The 22,203-nt window shown below is 36.1% G+C and overlaps 1 protein-coding gene across 1 annotated transcript in view; it reads right to left on the bottom strand.

Moving 5' to 3' along the window:
- The window catches only part of TPO (thyroid peroxidase), a 37,262-nt gene extending 15,307 nt beyond the window's left edge, over positions 1-21,955 (bottom strand). The window contains exons 1-7 of the mRNA XM_040058174.1: positions 21,862-21,955; positions 18,382-18,466; positions 16,593-16,762; positions 14,235-14,367; positions 9,391-9,520; positions 6,499-6,705; positions 528-1,043 (exon numbers count right to left, since the gene is read on the bottom strand). Of these exons, the coding sequence (XP_039914108.1) occupies positions 528-1,043; positions 6,499-6,705; positions 9,391-9,520; positions 14,235-14,367; positions 16,593-16,762; positions 18,382-18,466; positions 21,862-21,955 (1,335 nt within the window). The remainder of the gene's footprint in view (positions 1-527; positions 1,044-6,498; positions 6,706-9,390; positions 9,521-14,234; positions 14,368-16,592; positions 16,763-18,381; positions 18,467-21,861) is intronic.
- Between the last annotated feature and the right edge of the window lie 248 nt (positions 21,956-22,203).

Genomic DNA, 22,203 nt, shown 5'->3' with positions numbered 1-22,203 from the left:
TGGACTCTTCTGTATTTTCCCACACTTATTTCTCCTGCTGTCTCCTGTCAACAATAGCCCCTGAAATTTGTGCATTACTACTTCATTGAGAGCTTCAAAGGCTTTTTTACACAGGGCATTTATTATTTATGCAATACCTGTGAGAAAGTAAATATTTTGAACATTATATAAATACAGAGACATTACTTTTAAATAATTTCCTACACACACACACATAAAATCTGAAAAAGCCTCTCTTATAGACAAAACAGACATTGGAGAAGCCTGCATAAATATGTATCAGAGTAGAAACTGCCATGAAAATCAGAGCACTGAGGTGCCTAGACAAACTAAACACTGGGACATTGCAATTAGGAAAGTGGAAAGCAAAATGAACTTTAAACATGCCATATTTGAAGCATGGAAATAGGTGGGAACAAAAAGGTAACATGATCTCAAAAGCCCCTCACAGAAGCATATTTTAAGCTTTGTGAGTTCTGTTCTGAGAAATTCACTGCAATGTGTAGATAAGCAAATAAGCAGCCAACCTGATGCAGAGCACCAACAATTTTGCGTGTCTCCTGGTAGACGGTCTCGGCGCTCCAGTGGCCGTTGATGCGTTTGAGGGCTCGGGCCAGGCGGTTGTGCTCTCTCAGCCACAGTGTGTGCATGGCAGTCAGGGACGTGACCTCACTGGACCGGCTGTCCCCAGCCAGGAAACACTCCAGCCTCTCACCTCCACTTGCATTTGACTCTTGTGCACAAGGGGATGGGATCTGGTCTGTAAAAGGCAGGTATTCCCGATGATTATCATAATACTTTAAGTTTACTCTAAGAAGGCCTTCTTTGCTTGTAAAATTCCTCAGTTTGTTTTCAACAGCAGGGGTACTGCCATAGACTGTAGAGGCATCAAGGAAAGAAGTTAAGCCATTGATCTGTTGTCTTGTATTTAGCTCTGATATATTTCCAAAGAGAATAGCATGATCACCAGTGCCGCATGCAGGAGATGAGCGGTAGAAGGGCAGGCAATCCATCCCTGCAGATAATGTATCATTGGTGGTTACCTGCATACAAAATAAGGGTATTTTCTGAGGCAAGGAGAACAGCTGTGGATGCTGAATTGAATCTTGTATAAATATTTACATTCACTGTCTCAGTTTTCCATTGTTCAGACCTCATCTACTGGAGTCACACAGTCTAAATCTATATAGATTGTTTTCCCTTAGATTTAAGGAAAAAGATGAATCTTTTTCAAGCAGAGACATAGAAACCCCAAAATTTTTACTGTATCATAAGCTATTGATGTTATACATCTGCATCTAAATCAGTTAGGCTTTACAATCAAAATTCATCATAAAATATATCAGAGCGAAGACGTGAACATCTGGCCAAATTCTGGTCTACTGAAGAGCAAGTGAAACAGCAGGTTGACCTGTATGCATAAAAACATGATGAGGAGTTTCAGTGTCAGCAGCACCCTGTAAAAGCTTTGGTTAAATTCTGATTTCTAATCCAGTTGTGTAGCTAAAAAGGACAGAAATAAATATTAATTCTGCTTTCCGCCTGCCACTTTATTTTGCTGCAACAGTTGTCTTACAAGTACTGAATTCTGACCATCTTTATAAAAAGCAAAGGCTGCACATAAACTTGGCTAAATGAAAGATTGCCCAGTCCTTTATTGGTTTGATCCTCACACAGTTGAGACACTGAGGTCAAATAGTGAGGTTCAAAAATCTGACTAAGACAAAATAAATGTTTTGTACAGACACCTGAGCAACCCTTATTTGTATTCTATCTGCTTGCTTTTCATTTTTCAGAACTCTGGCAGAAGACAGTGAATGCTGCATATGTGATGTAATTTCTTCTTCATTTTTCTAACAATCTTTGCAGAGATCAGTCTGCAAAGATAGAATAGTCATTTAATTGGGGTTAACAGTAACAATTTTGGAGTGAAATTAACTAAATTTATATAATAATGTTACCTCATTTATTATACCGAGTAAAATTTTCTTACTACTGAGAGTTCATGTCAGTAGGGATTGATTCCAATCATTTACATTAAGAAACAGTTTAATTTTGTTTTCAATATTATTTGGTAAATAAATTCTACCAATATTTCTCCATTGTCTGGATTTTAGAAAATCAAAGTAGGTTATGTTTGAGGAAAATAAGTAATTTTCTTTCACTGATTTCTGAAATCAATAATTTCTCTTTCTTGTGTTTTCTATTCAGCATTTGTTATTAAGTCTTTTGCTATTAGTGTGGCTTCTTTCTCTCTTCAGCTGATAATACAAGCAGGCAACATATAACACAAATATCTGAACTTGACAGCCACAGCCCTGTATGTGTTTGAGTATCTCCTGTTTCTAGTTATTAGGAGATACTCAGAAAGAATTCAGATATTTGAATTATCAGGTAGGAGATGCCTTTATGCTGTTAAACTGCAAGGCTCACAGCAAAACATATCAACACTGAATGAAGTTCATACTGAATAATCTTTAGTTAACTGCCTCTGCCATTTCAATTCAATCCATTCTAGTCCCCAGTGGAGAAAAAGCAACAGTAATGAACATTAAGGGACTGGCAGAGCTGCATAATGCTGTCCTTTCCCTATTCAAAGGGTAAGTAGTTTGCAGTCAGTAGCTGAATGTGTAAATTAGAGGTTTTTTACATTATTATTCAAAGATATTAAAAATAAACTGATTTATTTTTAAATCAGTGAAAAAGAGAGACCCTTTTCTGCTGAAATAGGTATTGAATAACATTTTTTTTTCAAAACTAAAATCCATATGATTCTTTTTTGTTTGTGTAGCATAGTTCTAGAGGGAAAAAAAAAAAAAAGAAAGAAAAAAAAAAAAAAAAAAAAAAAAAAAAAAAAAAAAAGGTAACAAAACCCTGATTGGCCACAATAGTTTTCCTGTATAGCTGCCTGTTGATTTAAATAGTTACTATATATGTATAGTCAAACCTGGTTATGGTGAAATTCTTCTATGTGTAGAAAAATGAAAAGCAATAATTATTTAATTGTGTACCACAATGTCTAAACTGTTATTTCAATTAAAGAAAAATAATTCTTATTGTGAATTTATTCTGTGGGAAATGACGTTGTAAGGGGATTTTTTTAGTAGATTTAAAAGAAAGTCTTGTTTATGGTCTGTGAAAGTTTGAAAAAAAAGGAAAATATTAATGCCTATTTGTGGATATGCAACTTGGAGAAGGATCCATGATCCCATCTGACAGGGAGCTGCTGTTTCTGAAACAGAAGAAAAAGGCAGGGACTCACTTTGCTGGTTGTTGAGTGCAGATGACTGATCTATTTGTAGCTGAGGCTAAGCTGTCATGTTATGTGCCACCTTTTTCAAATCACCTTACTTTTCTGTGACTGTTTCTTTTCCACCTTTTTGTATCTCAGGTAACTGATTGCTTTTCTGGATTGCATCATGCTAACTGTATGTGTCATGTCTAACTTATTGGCGGCAATGTAATTAATACTGAATAAAGTCAGTAGCTCTCTTATGAAAGCCTTTCTGATGCTTCTTTATGTCTCAGCCCTAACCTGAAATAATAATCTGAGGAATGACAAGTTATCTCCACAATCCTGTTCTGCACATCAGGCTGTTATAAAAGAAGCGTAAACAAAGGTTGTGAGTTGGTTTTTTTGTTTTTTTTTTTCCCTATTAGGGGACAACATAAATATACAGAAAAAAGAATGTTCAGGCTCTACCAGAAACTGCAGGCTCTATGTGAGAATTTCTGAGAGAAATTCTGTGGTATTTATTGTAAGAATGTTCAGAACAGAAAATCAGAGTTGTTATTGGTAACCTATGAATCATTTACCTACATTTGTTATTAATAAAAATGCACTATTGCAGCTTTCGATCCTTCCTTGAATTGCACTGAATGAATATTTTCTAGGCAGATTCCCTAACCTGTGCAGTCAGAAGCCTCTTCTCCCTGCTGAAACCTCCAGAGAGGACGTGCAGCTGCAGGCACGGTTGTCCTTTTCTGTGGGTGGATTTTTCCTTGGGTGTCACTTTTTTAGGAACAGCAAGAGTGCAAACTGCAGCCTCTATGTCTACATTGTTGTATAATATGCTATTGATTTCACTGCCTTTGGAAACCAGCCACAGTTTCTTCATATACAAAATGTATGTATAAAACTAACTGGGGCAGTTTTCCAAATATTTAATATGTGGAAATTTATTTAGTTAATAATTCTGAAAGAAGATTAGTTCTAGAGGGTAATAGCATCTTGTTTCAGTGTTCAAAAATTAGTTTGTCATATGTTGCATCACACTATTTACTGCAACAGCCCTTTCTTTTTAAAATTTTTTCCTCTTTTTAAATACAGAATCTGTTTTCTGTCTTTGAGAAAAAAATCAGTCACAAAACACTGACCATATATAATAAAAACAAAAGAACAACCATCTTTGTATCTGTCCATCAAAGCTGTGAATAACAGGTGAATAACAAAATGGAGCTGAAAAATTCATGGGACTGTAACCATGTAAAGGGGCTACAAGTTGGGAAACTTATCTAATACTTACAGGGTTGTGACTGAATTTTTTTGTATGTCCCCTGCTATGGCCAATCATGGCTATATCGAAGGTAGCCTTGAGCCATTCTCCTTCTGGGCTACACTGCTGAGTAGAAGCAGCATCCAGCTGCTACAAGGTAAATACTCGATAGATTCAGTACATTCATGAGCATCCTTGAAACACCCTCTCTGAATCTCGTTGCAGCTCCAAGACAGAAATCCAAAGTCTGTGCCTTGTTTAGAGCACTGAAGGATGCACGTTGCAAGTCTATGCCATGGCAATCCGCACACCTTTTATCCCTCTGCACTGAATACCTCTACCACATGAATAACGTTAGTCTTGGAGTCTTCTTTAAAGATTAGACCACTGTGGTCCCTGTGATCCACATGTCATTCAAGTTATGGGAAACAGTATGAGTCTCCTCCCATGTGGGGTTTTACACTTAAAAATCAATACTAATTGTGCTATTTCAAAGAATATATCATAAACACAAATGACTTTTGAAGACTTTTGCAGTTTTATAGCTACAGCAAACAGAATTTTTAAAACTGGCAGTCAATATATGGTGGTATATGTTTCAGATGGATCCATCTTCACATCATACAAAGCACTGCTAGTCAGGGAGTGGATGTTGCCCTAGCCTCTCTTGGTAAGACTTTGGGAATGGGACTATTTTTAAGACTATTACTTAAAAACATAAACAGAAAAAAACCCAATTTCTTTCCCCAGATGGAAATTTGAAACACAGCAAACTAGAGATTCTAGTCAGAACTATGGCATACTCTTAGTAATTAGGGCTGTTGTGGCTGATTCAGGTTACTCAGTGCTCTCAGTTGCTCACTGTCTGAAAGAATGTGGTTCTTTCTGAATGTTCTCAAGACATGTTTGCAAACTTTGAAAAGTCCCTATCTCCAGGGTGAAAGGGACTAGATTTACCTGCTTGTAGTGAAGTTGTAGTCAATCATTAATTTCACTTAACCTTCCCTTTTAAATTCTTTTGCCATAGGAAAGATGAACCACCTTTTAACACAACCAGATTTGGTTCTCTTTACAGTTAACCAAATATCTTCCTCTATGTATAATGAAAGAGGAATGAGGCACTTAAAGCAAAAGGAAAGTTTATCAACTACAGTAAGCTGAGGCAAAAAAGGTTTTCTCTTTTGATAGAAGCCCTACTCGGCAGTACATAGAGAAGCTGGTCAAGCTCCAACGCTAAGTAAAGCAATTTAGGTTGCTCTGACTTGTACATCACCAAGGGCTGTGATGGATGTAGGGCTTTCCTGTAGCCTGAGTTGGACAGGCTGTGCTTTGAGAAACAGAACCATAGTTTTACTTTGCTACTCAAATTTTTTGGAGTGAAAAAAGGAGCATGCTTTTAAATTAAGTGATCAAAAGTATGGTAACCTATATTTATACCTATTTATGTTTCTTCTAGCCCTCTAACAAGCTTTGAACTCATGTTTCCCATCTGCTCAAAGTAAAGATGTTATGTATATAAGTTCTGGCAGCTCCGTGGAGATCATTTTTATACATGCATTGAAAAGATAGCTCTCTTTGAAAGTTTGCATTAAATGGAAGAAGTATCTTTTCTTTCAATGAGTAATGTCAAGATCCTTTCCCTTTATCTGGCTGAAAATGTAAATGACTATTTTGCTATTTTCCACAACAGAACTCAAAACTTTGAAGCATGAGAACAATAACATTAGGAGGGACTGGTAAGGTTTCTCTGCATCATAAACCTTAGATAAAAACAAAACAAAACAAAACAAAACAAAAACAACAACAACAACAAAAAAGTTTTGATTAAGTACATTAACTATAGTTTATTATCTCTAAAAAAAGAAAGTAAATGCCTACCTCTTTCATTTAATAGTTGTACTGGTTTCTATTTTTGTATCACTATCTGCTCTAATATTTCTTGACTTTACTCACCTGTTTAGAGCCTGGAATTTCTCTTGAAGAATTAAGGTTAGAATCTTACCTTTATTGGAAAACATGGGTTTTGTTTTTCACAAGTCATCTGACACTCCATCCCACTTAGGAAGGTGGTTCTACTTGTGCTCTGGGGTGTGAATGCAATGTCATGGTCTATGTACTGTCCCCATACCATAATGATATCAGAATACAGGTTGTCTTCAGTAATAGCTTCATTAGGAGCATGAATAATTTTTCTTGTCACTTCACGAACCTGATAAGAGAACTAATTTACCTTGAGTATCAAACAGTTTTTATTTCTCACAAAATGATAAAACACTGAAAAAGTAGGGGGAACAGTGATAAAAGCTATCTTCCCCCTCTTTATACTGTAGAGTGTTTCTAATGGTTTGCCTAAAACCAAACCAAACCAAAACAATCTAACAGCAATATAAAATCCAACCTCTATCAGGCTTTTATTTCTGTTCAGGAGCTGAGACCAAGGTGCCACAAGCAGTTTCAAAGACGTTTCAGCTGAGTTTTTCTATATGTTTGCCAGTGAGCAGTGTATCTTTGATCTGTTCCATTCCAGAAATTTTTTGACACCACACATTTATTTTAGACTGTGTAGAAGTTTTCTTTCTATTTTTCCTGTTTTCTCCTCCTTAAATTAAAGGATTTGATGGGAAATCTCAAATCACTGTTGATACTCAGAAGGTCTGAGCTGCTCCATACATAAATGAAGGAGCATATGCAGCCCAGGACATGAGGTAGGTTGCAAACACAAGGTAGCTGAAAGTTCAGCCTCCTTTTCCCAGAGAGGGAGAAGCCAAAAAATATTTCTGATGCAGTTCTGTGCAAGATGCACAGAGATACAGATGCTCTGAGGAGGAGCACATGGAGATACCTATGTTACATATGTCCAGCCTACATTAATAACCAAGCAAAACCATCAGGGCAAAATCAGCACTCAGCCTGTGGAGATGTAAAGGGTATCATAATTCACAGATTCCTCCCTCATGCTGTAAAATATTCCCTGGCAAATAACAATTGCCTTGGAAGTTATGCAACTGAAAGGGCAGCACATAAAATAGACTCACAGAGCTTGTAATAAATATAAGGGCTATTTAATGAATGTGCAAGGCAGGTTCAGTTAAATAGGATTGGTGAGGACAACAGGCAACATGGGACTTGTTAGGAACATCAGGATTTATACTGAAATAGTTGAGAGAAAGCTATCTACAGCTCATCAGGAATTCAAATCTTTAGATCAGTATTTTAACATCTTTGTTGGCCACAAAGCACAAACTTTTTCTTGAAGTCAGTAAAATTTTCCTATCAGTTTTGCTTCATAGTAATCCTCACACATATCTATTGCTTTCACACTATTTTCATGTTACTTTTAAAAGGATATAGTTAGATAGCTAAAAATACAAAAAAAAGAACAATTATGTAAATGAGAAAAAAACATTTATGACATTAGTTTTACCCTATCTTACTCCAAAACAAAGCAGAGAACCTTGCTATGGTGGGACATTGATGATTCGATTCGGTACAGTTATATAATCTTTTTTGAGAATGTTTCACATTACAAACATACACTAGTGAATCTAGAAAAAGGTGGTTTGTACTATCTACTGGAAATTTGCCTGTGTAAATGTCAGATTTTCATCTCTGAGCGCTAAATTGTGCAGCTTAGAGACAAAGTTATTTAATTAATAACATGAGTTGCAGGTGACATTAACACTAAATTCTCTTCCTTATCCTTATTAAACATACAATGGTTAAAATAACAAGACTTTGAGTCCATTAAAAGTCAGGTTTCAATGCAATGATGACAATTCACAAATTGTAAATCCAGCCCAAATCATTGTACACTGCACTGGGGAATTTTTAACCTAGTGCAGTGTGCAAATATCCTTTTTTTCAAACTCCCCTCTACGGCAGGTCTGCTATTTCTTAAGTATATGAGGGGCTAAAATCCATAAATATTGCAATAATTTCTAAGCTGAGTAAGTTGGACCAGTGAAAAAATGAAATTATGATTTGACAGCAACGCTTGTGCATTTATGTCTTGCTAGCCCATGAGAAATGGCATGCATACACACATGCTAGCACGTCTATGTGCTTTATGTCTGTTTAGTTAACAACCAACCCTCTTTTCCCCCTCCTCCTTCCCTGAATAAAGGTGCCATTATTAAAACAAAGAATCATAGAATTTCTGGAACCTCTAGGCTGGAAGGGAACTTTGGAGACTACAATGTGCAACTTTAGATTGAAAGCAGGGATTAAGTTATTTAGAGCCCCATCAAGACAGATTCTGGGTATTTCCCATAAGGATATGCCAGAAGTTCTCTAGACTGGAATCCACATTCCAACAAAAATCTATTCCAACATATAATTTTGCTCACAATAAATTTAATTTCTTGTTTCAAGACAAAATTTTCTCTGGAGCAATTTGTTACCATTGCCTCTTGCCATGGCAGCATGTGCCCTTGTAGATGCATGCTGCCATGGCAAGAGGCAATGGTCCCTCTTCTCTACAATTTCATCATCGGAAGGTAAAAATTAGGTCCCCTGTGCACCTTTTCTTTACCTGGGCAATCATGACCCTCTGTCTGCTGGCTGCCTGGTTCCTGCCAGGCCAGGCATTTGGCTGGCTCCTGACCTGCCTGCTCTCCCCTACAGGACTCTTTGGAGGATGGGGCTGCCCCTCAGAACAGTCAGTGTCCCCTGCACTCCTCCATGGATTTACCCCAGCCAGGGGCAAGAAACCTGTCACCATGTGGCTGAACTTATGCTTTAGCAAAGCCATTGGCTTCTTAACTGAGCTCCACAGATACTTTTGAAGGATTTCCTACAGATACTTCATTTACTGATGCAAATGGAGCTCTGTGGTGGCAGGTATGATAATAACCCATGTAAGTGTTTCAAGTGATCTTGAGGTACACTTCCTAACCGAGGGTAGCTGGAATCCATTGTATTGGACACTGGGATCCCATCCTCGCGGTTGGCTGAGGCCATCTTCATACGCTGCTGGAAGCCACCTAGCCAAGGCTATGTTGGATGCGCCCCATCTAGGATGTTCCCTATGAAAAGAAAAACAAAACAAAAAATCCCCCAAAAGAAACAGCAGCAGCAGAAGCTCTGAATATATTCTGAATCATATATACATATATATAGGATATATATATATATAAATTATATTTATAGTTATAGTTACATTCTGAATATAAGACCTGACCAGAAAAATATAATAATAAAATAATATGAAATAACCATCAGCCACAGAGCAATATGCCATTACAATAAGATGTTCATGTAGCAATCTTTAAAAGCACATAAAATATTTGTCTTCATGTATGCCAATATTAATTTTACTCAAAGGAAAATAATGAAAATTTAAATTGGTAATGAATTATTGTTATTTTACTCCTGTTTATAACATAAGTTGTTTACCTTTTGACATTTTTAAATACTTTAAATTTAAATACCTTTAAATACAGGTGAGTTCCTGTTAGAGTCCTTACTCCCCATAAAGTCAGATATACTCTCAAGTGCCTTTGCATCTTTAAAAAGATATTTGTCTAGAGTAACAGTGAGGAAATCAAAACTTAGGAAAATATGAAAAAAACCTAGAGTACAGGGTAGAATAAAATGAAATTAAATGAAAGTGAATGAAATGAAAAATGGACACTAGTCACAGAGAAGAAATTATTTAGCAAGAACAAAGGAGCCCGGGCCAAGGAGATGAGACCTAAATCCAGTTCCAATGATCCTTCTGGTTGAAGCTGTAACAATTTCTTGGGTCCATCTTTGGGAGGGCCTGTGCACAAGCCCAGGTACTGAACTATGCTAAGTTGCCAGCACTAGCCACAGTGTATTTTTTTCTCATAATTTGCTTTTCTCTTAATGTCACCTGCCTGAGCATATCTTGGCATCATTGCATAACAGGTTTTCATCCCACAGCCAGCCTATCTGGAAGTGGGAAGGGTAGTAAAAAAGTGTAGAAAAATGAGTGAACGTAAGAGGGTGGCAAGAATCAGGTCATAATTAATTTGAGGGTCAGCAAATGATTCTTGGTAATTTCTATTTATTAATATAGTCAGTGAGCCTTGGGTTTGACCCAAATAATTTTCCCTCTATTATGAGTATTAGAAATTTTAGTATTTGTTTTTGTTTTATTGTTTTTCAACATGTCCTGTTCAATATATTTCATAATTGTTAAATATATATCAACACTAAAAATAATAAATAATTTTTTTGCGATGCACTCAGTTGACTAAAATTGTAAAGTAAGCTAACAGAAATATTTCTGGAACCCTGGTAGAAATACATAGTGTTAAAACATACATTTACCTGTCTATCAGTATGCTAAACAATTATTATATTAATATTTCATTGATCTCCAGCACACCGAAGAGACTGAATTTACCAAGCTATATGGTGCAGTAATACACTTAATTATCCACAGTAATTCACGCTTGAAGGTTGAAGTATGCTTTAATAAGCATCCAAATTAGTTACAGTTGATTTGCCTTTATTGAAATTGCATAAAATACTGCACATAGTGTAGTGCTATTTCACTCAATTAAAAATAATGAAATGTTAATGTAGCTGCTTAACCAGTGATTTTTCTCCTGATTGCTTTTGTATTTTAGCAGATCACTAGAATGCTACTTTAGCAAAACCCCTCTCATATGTTTTTTTATTATTGCATTAAACATGTTAATGTCTTGGAATCTTGCTTGAGTTAAAAAGCTGAAATATGAGATTTTGCTACCATACATATTTATAAAGTACTCAGATTTGATTACTATATATGCTGTTTATGGAAGGTGGAAGTTACTTGTGAAATACTGGAATTCTAAATTCTATTCTAAAATCTGGATTTTGTTTTGGCTGCCTGAAAAGCAACCTGGAGTCTTAAGCCACCATTCACTCTCCAGATGTTTATCTTTTGAATCTTATTTTAATGTTCTGCCTAGTTTCAAGTGGATGGAATGAATACCATTTGGCAACTTAATAATTGGAGTTTACAATGTTTTATATTGTGCTGAGCTATGATGCGTGTAACTTCTGGAAACATGGGACACTTCTGGAAAATAAGCCTGCTGATAATTGAACACGTAGTTTGCATTGAGATGAAGTAGCTAACGCAAAGGAAACATCTCAGTTCCTTCTCATGGAAGTCAATTATTTCAGTCAGGATTGCTCATTCTTTCTACTTGGTGAGCCTACTGTATGCTCATATTCCTAACTGCTGGTACTGGACCTCCAGACTGAGCATCAGGTCCTCACCTGAGATAATGGTTAATGACACAACAATGAAACAGAAATGCTGCAGATAAAATTCCTCCCAGATGCCTCAAATGTTACGTGTACAAAAGGTAAGCTAGTTATCTAACAAGTTGTCCATCAAGCCATAAAGTCAGACAGTTCCTGGGTGCCATCCTGTCATTCCATTCTATTTCTCACTATCAGGAACAGCCAAAGATGCAGCCTTGCAGTGGACATATAACTACCTCTGAAAGCTAACGTTAGGTGAAGAAAATTGCACTGTAAGAGTCCATTTCTTTAGAACCTGTAATTCCTTCACCCATGAATTTTTCTCATTGAAATACACAGATCAATGCTAGCTAGTTGGGATTAAAAAATGGGAAAAAAAAAAAAAATCTCATTGGATTCTCCTTCTCTCCCTTATTCTTAATTTTAAAATAATACAATTTTATTTTTCTTGTTTAGGAATATAGGAGACTAGAATCTGTTAATATCTCTCACTAGTAAAAGTGGATAATAATTGCTGGGAATATCTGATATTATGTTTATATTCTCCATAGAAAGTCATGTGTATGCTATTTTACTACACCTTTATTCTAGGAAGTGCACACTAAAACAAAGCAGTCTCAGTGCTGTGGAAAAAATCCTTTGTAATTGATCTGATTTGTCCCAAATGTGCAAACTGATTTAGCAGAGCACCTGTAAAGAATTTCCTTGCTCACTTCTAAACAGATTAAAAAAGATTTTTCTTGTGGACACACAATTAATTCCACTATAAATTTTGTTTCTAAATTTCACTCATGAAATGCAGCATTTACTGATCTATAGTACAGCTACATATTCAAACAGAATGAGCAAAAGTACAAATGAAACATAGGTCTTGATACATTTTCTGCATGAAAGTGGAAGCTGTAAAGCAAGGAAAAACACAGACTGGTATTTCATTTAATGCCTGAAACCTTTGAAGCTGGCTTACATCACAGAATATATTATTTGAATTACACTGTTACAGGCTTTTTAAGCTGATGTATTTCAGTAGAACTAGAGGTATTTCAAGGGGCTCACAAAATTTTTAGACTTAGTTAAGGTCTGATTCACTGGTTTCAAAGCCTTTGGTTTGGAGGCTTTTACACCTTTTACAGACACTTAGAGCAAAAAGTGTAAAATACCACCAAATATGAGTGGTGGGTTTAAGTTCTGATGTGGTACAAGCATAAAAATACACCAAGCAGAACACAGTGACTACAGACCAGACTCAGTGAATCATATTTACCCTACCCAGCTTTAGGTACCAGACTGAAATTCCTGTTCAGTCACTAAGGAGAAAAGGGTCTTTTACCTTACCTAGAGCAGAGTGCTTCTCTCCATCTCTAGGGGGAAAGACTACACAGCCACGCATGTAAATTATGAGCTTCAGCCATGTGTCTAAGTTCAGCTGCATGAATCTTGGCCAATGTATTCAAGCTCTGATGGAGTTGTCAGTGCAAATATTGTACTAGCTGCTAGTTCAGATTCCAAGCAACTCTGAACATGCCTGGGGGAAATTATGGATATCCACATAGTTAGATTTATAACACTGATGTATATCAGGTTGTGTCCTTTCAGCAAGGAGCTTATCAGGCATGTTCCTTGCAAATGACTTGTGATGTAACAAAACAGATTAATCTCATAAGATCAGACTCGGTGAATAATAAAACTGCAGAATTATACTGCTCTCTATTCACCACATTGCAGAGCACCTTAAACTGTACAATGGGAATGGCCTTCCATTTTCATCTCTATAGCACTTCACTTGTAAACTTACAGTCCACCTTTCAGTTTGTGACCTTAGGTCTTTGTATCCAGAGGCAATATTTGTATTTGAGTACAAATATTGTTTACCCTTGTACTCAAAAGGGCTCTCATTCTCAGTTTTACACTCATTGCAATGGAGGGTTCTGAAAAGACAGGCACATCTCTTATGTTGGGTTTTGCAGGAAAAAACTGCCAAATAGATTAGGCAACAAGTAGATACTCGTTGTAAAAAATAGCCACTAAATATATACAAAGCGATATGTCAAATTATAAAAATAACACCTAAAATTTTTAGATTCATGCTTGCCAACTGTTAGAGTTGTGGGAAAATACAAAAATATTTGTCCTTGGGAAGTAATATTGTTTTCCTTCTTTATATAATTTTATCCAATTCAATGAAAAATAAATGCTGGCTTAGAATTAAGTTTTCTTTTTATATAGAAGAAGGTATCTACTAAATCAGTTCTCCCTAAATATAAAGTTCCTCACATAATCCTAGAAGCTTTCAGAGGAAACTCTCTTTATAAAAGGTAGTGCACCCAAGTTTAAATGATGAGTTCTTCCTCCAGAAAATTTCACAGGCGCCTCATTTACAGACACAGTGATGCCAGCGTTAACTGATTAACATCAAGTCACCCTTCGCCAATTTCCTCAGAAAAAGTAACAGCTTCTTGGGTTTAAAGAATGAGAAAGAAGGATTTTTCAGGACACAATTTTTATCGTACATACCTGTTATTGCAGGCACCAGTGATGAGTCTATATTTATTAGTTAAGCAATTATTTGGACATTTTGGTGGCAACATATAAGGCAGGCATCCAGAAGTATTAACAACCTTAGTGAGCAGATCAGCTGACAAATGGTCTGAAAGAAAGAACCCAGACAAGCAATTTACTCTATTGAATTTAGCTGCTAGAGTAGAAAAGGCATTATTTTCAGCTTCATTTACAGAATTCTCCCTCCTCCTTGGAAAGAGCACTTAGTGAGAAGTGCTGCAAGAGGCTTTGTCAGGGACTTAGAGGAAGGTTTTATCAGCTGATGCATAGAGAATGTGAAGAAAGAGGTCCAGCAATGGCCGAGAACTGAGGTTGACCTGCTTGCTGCTTCCTTCTTCCCTGGTGTTCTAGTCCTTTGCTTGCCTGGTCGCTGTGTTTTCAAAAAAAGTGTAAAAAAATGCCATTCAAGAACAAAAGTATATGCCAAGGAAGAAAAATGTGGGACTGGAATGATGCAGAAATTTAAACACCCTGCAGCTGACTATAGAATTCAGTGTTGAGTGGAAGACAAACAGAATTATGAGCTGGAATTTGGAAGCTAGGTAAAATCAAGTCCCTTTATACCAGTAGACAGCATGTTATAAAACTATTTCTGATACAATCCAAGATGGATCTCCCAGTAAGCATCTGATGATGAAGGACAAAGCCACACCATTATGTAAGCTGCAGAGAGCTGGCACCTATTCTCACCTCTGCAGCTATTGAAATATGTATGGCCAGTTGGAAGTGGATGTATGCCTGAAAGAGGAGCAACCTGGTCTAGAGGAAGGTGATGCTGGCCATGGGAGGGGGCTGGAACTAGGGAGTCTCTGTATTCTTTCCAACCCGAACCTTTCTATGATTCTATCCTTCCTGAGTATCAGAGAACCTTTGACATTCAAAGTGGCTACAACCGTCACATGATGAAAGATGAGGGTAGAGGTAATATATAACTATTGCCCTTGTCTCCCCACTGGCTAATGCATGTCACCCAATCCCAATGTCTATTTGTCCTGCCCATTCAGCTCTGAGGTAAGCTGCTTTAGTCCATTGTTCAAACAAAATATTAAGCCACAAAGACAAACAAAAAAGATTCAAGAACCAAATTAGTTCAAAAAATTTTTCTGCTGAGCAGTTAGAACCTGTACAAGGCAGTAGTGAGAACACAGAGAATAGGCTGTTAGACTGGCTACATAATCTTGTCATTATGTACTAATAACATGCCAAATTTGTGGCTAGAGCTGTACTTCCATGTTAGTTCAGGTTAAAAATGATACCCAGAGGCCAGCTCCCCAGTTATCTGAGCTACCTAGGCAGAGACTCACATGTTTTCTTTAGAGCCGATTTAGTTCTTTAATTCATGTAAAACTATTCCGTTGTGGCACATAGACTGTACAGCATCTATTCACATCCTGTTAACATTGTTTCAGCCCTGAAAATTAACAAGAGCTTTGTGCACTTCTTCTGCAGTTTAGAAATTAAATTTCTCTTGAAATCACAAAGCACAAAAATAATTGTATCTGTGTATGTGTGTATAATTTTAGTTCTACAAATGTCCCATTAGTTTAGTAAGCCAGATATTTCTGCAAGGAAATAAAATAATAACTGTGAAGCTTTATGTTTGTCTACAGCACTCTAATGCTTCTATATCTTGGAAAAAAAAAATGTTCTAATACTAAGACATAACACTTCATATAAATGACAGAATTAAATTATGGGGTGTGGGGGGGAATTCAATGTTTCTCATATTTTGAGCCTTCCAGACAAAAGACAGACATAGTGAAATTTATCTCTAATTAACAGCAAGTATTTTTCTTAGAAAACATTGAACTTTCTGCGCTATCTCTCTTTCCCCATCTAATATAAAAATTCCAGTTAAAGTGGAAATAAATGTGTAACAGCAATGACTTATGAAATCAGTGTGGGAAATAAGAACATATTTTTTTAAAAAGGGATATGCACATGTTGAGAGGAAGTGTGTTTGAAAATGCCATAGTGTGATACACGATCAAGCACTAAATCCAAACTGCTTGGGGAGGACAGATATTTCACTGTAAACAAGAAGCTTGAAACACTGAGGATATACAGGCTGATTTATAGGCAATACAAATACACAGTCATGAGTTCACAGGATGCCAATAGCATAATACTATTCTCCTCAACTATAAGAACACCACCCACATTCCAGCAAAGAAAAATGTAAACCTATCTGAGATGCTTTCAAGAACAAAAGAAAGTGCAAAATAAAATAAAAGTGAACTTAACTGAACTTTAATCTAAAATACAGCATTCAGCAAATCAATAAGGTGGTTTGCCAGTGTCAATATACTGTACCTGTTAGATGCAATGAGCGTTTGTGCTTCTGGCAAACTTTTTGTTTCAGCACCTGAATTGACGTTTCCATTCGTTCAGCTGCTTGGGAAATATCTTGACTCTCTTGATCAGGAAATTTTGAGAAAGCCAGCAGCAAAGTAGGTGTTGCTATTCCCCTTCCTTGGATCATTCTATAATTGAGATAAATACAGATGGTTTTGCAATGAATACATTTTTTAGAACTTTTTATAACTATAAAGCTGTCTTTGTTGGATATGTTGTAAGTTTAAGGTACTTAAGATATATTTTGGTATATTAAGGTATATTTTGATTGAAGAGTACACTGGGAAAGCAAAGAGGAAGGTCATTTTGTGACCTTGTCCTGCAAGGAAAGTTCTAAAAGAGAGATTGTACTTCTGTTGGGCACCCACAACAAGAGTTTATTTTATGGGAAGCCTTTAGGATGAGAAAGAAACTATTGGGGTGAGCCGAGCCTGCAGCACTGTGGAAGACTTTGTGCAGGATAGTCACAAAAGAGGCCTCCCAATTAACTGCTGTGAGTAAGCTTTGCTTCCATGTAACATTTAATACCCAGGACCATCCTCAATCATCAACAGGACTTTTGAGCACCATTTCTCTTTAAAGTCTATATATCCACATACCCAGTATTTCAAAGGAAGCTTAATAGTCTAGTGTCTATATTCCTAATAAAATTTAAATTCCTAATTGAAACAATCATTGTTAAGCATTTATTTTAACATCTCTTATAATTTATCATATTTAAGATATTGACCAAATTATTGCCACAATATCCTGTGAGACAGATAAATATCAGTATCTCCATCTATTCCGTGAGGCAGTTGAGCCACTGAAAGCTTGAGACTTATGTTTTTAAATTTTAAATGCCTTAGGATTGTCACCAAAATACAAACACTAAAAAGCGAGAGTGACCTCAGTCTCTACATACATAGGGGCTACAGTTCTTGACAAGTTCTGTCTGTATAAACAGTTAACACTCACAGAGCTCTGCAAATAATGACTCATTTTCAAATCACAGAGATAACTCTTTAGGAAAGTCTAAGCAAAAGTGTGGGGATTGTACTCTGAAAAACTTAGTTGATGTGTTCCAAATTTTGGAGAGAAATTAATTTTGTGTTGCACAGAAATCTAGTCAGAAAATTGTTGAAAGAGCTCATTCTCATACTATAACTCAAGCACAAAGGAGTTTTCCTCTAATTTGTTACCTATCCACAGTCCAAGATAAAAGTTTTATTTCCTTTCCCTGATCTTTCTTTACATTTGTTGTAGATGAAAGGGGAAATACAACAGTCCAAAGCTCCTGATGCCATAGGAGTCCCTGTCTCCCTCTGTGCTGGCAAAAACATAATTAATGTTCAATAATAGGTCCATGATTTTGAGCCATGCTTTAATGGAATTTGTTGTGCTATTTAATTCAGAAAAGCATCCTTATTTACTTTTGTGTTTCTTATTTTGTCTCAGATTTTAAGGGAGCAACTTATACAGTGATAACGCACAAGCTCATATTGGATCAGATGACCAGTGACATAATCATGGACTGGTTTGGGTTGGAAGGAATGTTAGACATCCCCTAGTTCAAATCCCCTTGCCATGAGCAAGGTCACCTTCCTCTAGACCAGACCCCTCAAAGGTAATGGAAGCAGTGATTTTGTGATTATATGGGTTCTCAAAGAAACAGATTGACATCAAACTTTTTTAAGTTTTAACTTTTTAAACTTTTGTTATGAAAGCTTTTTTCCTGAATACATTCTTCACTTTTTTTTTTTTTTACCTTTTAATTTCATAATGTGCAGCATAATCCACCAGACTAGAACCTTTCTGGATAGCTTTAGTAATGCAGTCATCTTCAATTTGTTCTCCACACGGAAAAAACAAAAAGAAAAAAAAGAAAGATAAATATGTTAATAAATAGCATATTTATTAAAATATTTACAATTAGAAAATATACAAGTTTCTAATATTAAGGTACAATTTTTACCTTTTCAAACCATCTCCATCAATATTTTATTCCTGAAGTTAATGTTGTGGCTTCTAAGCTTTCTAAAAGGTAAGGTAGGCATGGTAAATAAATTCTTCCATAATTAATAAGACTTGGGGATTTAGATTTCCTAGCTTGAAATATAAATCCAGTTATGGACATATTATATAGGACCAAACATAATAAGTCCAGCCGAAACATGTTGTGTTCTCTGTATGCAGCTGTGTTCCTTAGGCTTCATATGTATTTTTCATCAAATTGTCCTTGGATTGACAGAACAAACCTGACCTTCCCTCACAGGTAATATGAGCTAGGCTGAGCCACATGAGGAATTCAAGTCCATAATCAGGAAAATTAAGACCTGGGATTAGGCCAGTGCATGAAAGCCCTATTCTCATTTCTTTATCTATGTTTGATGGAAAGTTACATATATATGAACATAATAATACTTCAGCTATGCTATTTTGCATAATGCTATTACGAGGCTTAGCTTATCTCTCTTTTGTGTATATGTTGCTTTATAATAAAATAATCAATAGTGTTTAAAGTCCAACTGCTTTATTTCCATTGGAATTTTGAGGGATGGCCCATTTTTTTCTTAGAAAACAAATCATAAAAAGTAATATAAATCATTTTGGTGCAATTGTTCATCATTTATATATGGTGTAATTTTAGGGGAGCATGTTTTATCTGTAGTCCATACTGTGCTATTCCTATAATCCATTTTTTGAATAGGGCACTCAGCTCAAGGAAGAAAAATGTATGATGAAGAGCAATCTCTCCTAGGCTAAATTATACTAAAGTTTTCAGTTTCTAAATATAGCAGTAGTTACTTCTCTTTTTCACCTATGCATAATAAAATATTCAGATGATTCATTTGGTGTTATCATTTGGATTTCTACTACTTCTGAAAACCTTTTTGCGTCTACGTCAGAAAACAAATTTGATTTTTATAGGCCATACAATAAGTAAGTATTTTAGAATTTAATGTAGCATATTTATAAATTACTTTTAGAGGGCTTGGCTCTGAGAAATATAACATGCTTGAAGTATTTCTTATTGTGTCATATGGATTCTGACTCTGATATAAAAGAGAATACCCACTTGCTATACTTAAATTCCATTTTCTCCCTTCATTTTCTGTCGGGGGCTTACCCCAACACTGAGGTGGTTTCAGGGTCCTTTGCTCCCCTGCATAGCTCTGAACCAAGCCGAAGGAAGAGACAGAGTTCTCAGGTTTAGATTTTTCAACGTTGCATACTTCATTTATTGTTTCTTATCTTACAATTTTCTTGGAGTCCGACAAGATGTTCGCAGCTGCATGGATTCCTCACATCTCCCCCCGAGCTGGGCTGTCCTTATCTTTTATACTAATTACTACGTATTTCTTGTTTACTATTTCTTACCAATGTCTATCACTATTACTAAAAAGGTCATCTTTACTTTGACCCAATCCTCACTAACTACTTTGTGCCACGTCAATGCAGCAATGGAGTGAGGGAAGGAGAAGGAGAAGAAGAAGGAGACAACGCCCCAGATTCTCCATCTTGTCACCATTTACTTCAATGCTAGGAACCTAAAATTACTATTTTCTCATTCTGTGATAAGCTAAACTACTATTTCTCACATTCTTGTGGCCTGTAAACCTTCTCTCAGTGTAGGAAGTTTTTCCCATGGACTGAAATCAAAGCCAGTGTCTCTCTGAGCTCTGGGCTGGGGTCCCAGACCCCCCTGCCCAGGTCTCTGACCCTCCAGGGCAACCAAAGGAATGCCCTGGACTCTAACAATTTTCTACTAAGAAGTATGAATTTGGTACCAATGCACTGTCTTCAAAAATGTGGTTCTTGAGTAATAAACATTATTTTGTATTGTCTCATCAGACCAAGAACATTCACTATAAAAAGAATCATGTTTCACCTATTCTATTTTTATAGTCCATGTACATTTTTGTATATTGGTGCCTTCCCGTGCCTTAGGGAAGGATGTGAAAAGAAGAGAGAGGGACTTCTTATATGACAGGATGAGAGGCAATGGTTTTGAACTGAGAGAGGGCAGGTTTAGATTAGATATTAGGAAGAAATCCTTTAAGGGATTTGAGGGTGGTGAGACACTGGAACTGGTTGCCCAGAGAAGTTGTGGAAACACCATTCCTGAAAGTGTTGAAGGCCCTGAGCGACCTGGTCTGGTGAACAGCATCCCTACACAAGGCAGGGGGTGTGGATCTGGATGACCTTTAAGGATCCTTCCAACCTAAACCATTCTATTATTCTTGGATTCATTTTGTATTAACTAACATATAACATAATGTGGTCATTTTAGAACATACATTTTCCATACAATTTGCATGTAAGCTTAGAGTAAAGAATCCAGTATGGAAAGCAAATCTGATCTCCTGTTTTGCAGTGATGGTACAAAAAAGATTTCTCATAAGAAGAAATAACTTGGAAAATTGTTTTTAATTTAAATTGTTTTACATATTATTTTATTTTATTTTATTTTATTTTATTTTATTTTATTTTATTTTATTTTATTTTATTTTATTTGTGATTCTGCACTAACTTCAGGTTAGGAAAACTCTCCTAGAGAATCATATCACCAGCCCTTATGTATACAGCTATATAAGAGACTGTGGTTTGAAATCATACTTCTTTACTATCTCTGCCCTAATTTCATGTAAAATCAGTTTCTGCAGATTTCTTTTAAAATTCAGTCCAGTATTTGCTACACTTCTATTTTATTAGATTTAACTGATTTAAATTGAGCAGATACAAGTGATGGTAAAAATGACAAGATTACATTTTTTGAACACAGGGAATACTGCAATCTGAGATGCTCTATAATCCACAGGGCGCCACCAGCCAACAAGTCCACAGGAGAGAAGCACCCTTGTGGGACAGCCAGGAGGGTGCCAGGTGGGACATCCTATGGCAACTGCCTCTAGGCCAGGATGATTAGCAGATGGAGAAAGAAATCCAGCAATCATGTTTGGCAACATGTCACCTGACATATGAATGCCACTATGAAAGTAAAATCACTCCTAATCAAAGAAGGGATTGAGATACATTACACATACAAAGTTTTACTTACTGAGTTTATGAAATTGCAGTTTTAAAGAAAACCTTTGTGGAATAATTCTCAGACAAGCCAGATAGTGTATTTTGCACACAAAAGAGATTGAGCTATACTGCCATTGCTAAACTCTCTGCAGCATCACTGTATTTTCAGCTTAACAGTCAACATTAGAAACTAACTTGTATTTTAACTGTTACTTACCAAAGATGATGTCATTCCCTATTTGAAGGAAAGAAAAGAAAACAGCAGTGAAGGCTATAACTGCTGAAAATCCCAAAATAATGAAAACTTTCATCTGCAAGAAAGAAGAGATAACAGTTGAAAATATATATACCTTCATCTTCTAATTATAAGCCAGACTATAAATAATTTTCTATATATGGCAAATTTTACTTTAAAATTAGATTTCCAGCCACATTCTGACTATGTTTTAGAAGTTCAAAGTAATTCACTTTCTCTTTTTCCCTTCCCTACTTATTACTTTTCTTTTACATTTTGAGAATCTTCTAGCACAACTATACATGTAACTATTTTATAACATAA

The sequence above is a fragment of the Hirundo rustica genome, chromosome 3 (genome assembly GCF_015227805.2).
Source record: "Hirundo rustica isolate bHirRus1 chromosome 3, bHirRus1.pri.v3, whole genome shotgun sequence".
Classification (NCBI taxonomy): Eukaryota; Metazoa; Chordata; class Aves; order Passeriformes; family Hirundinidae; genus Hirundo; species Hirundo rustica.
This window is presented reverse-complemented; position numbering and strand designations above follow the sequence as displayed.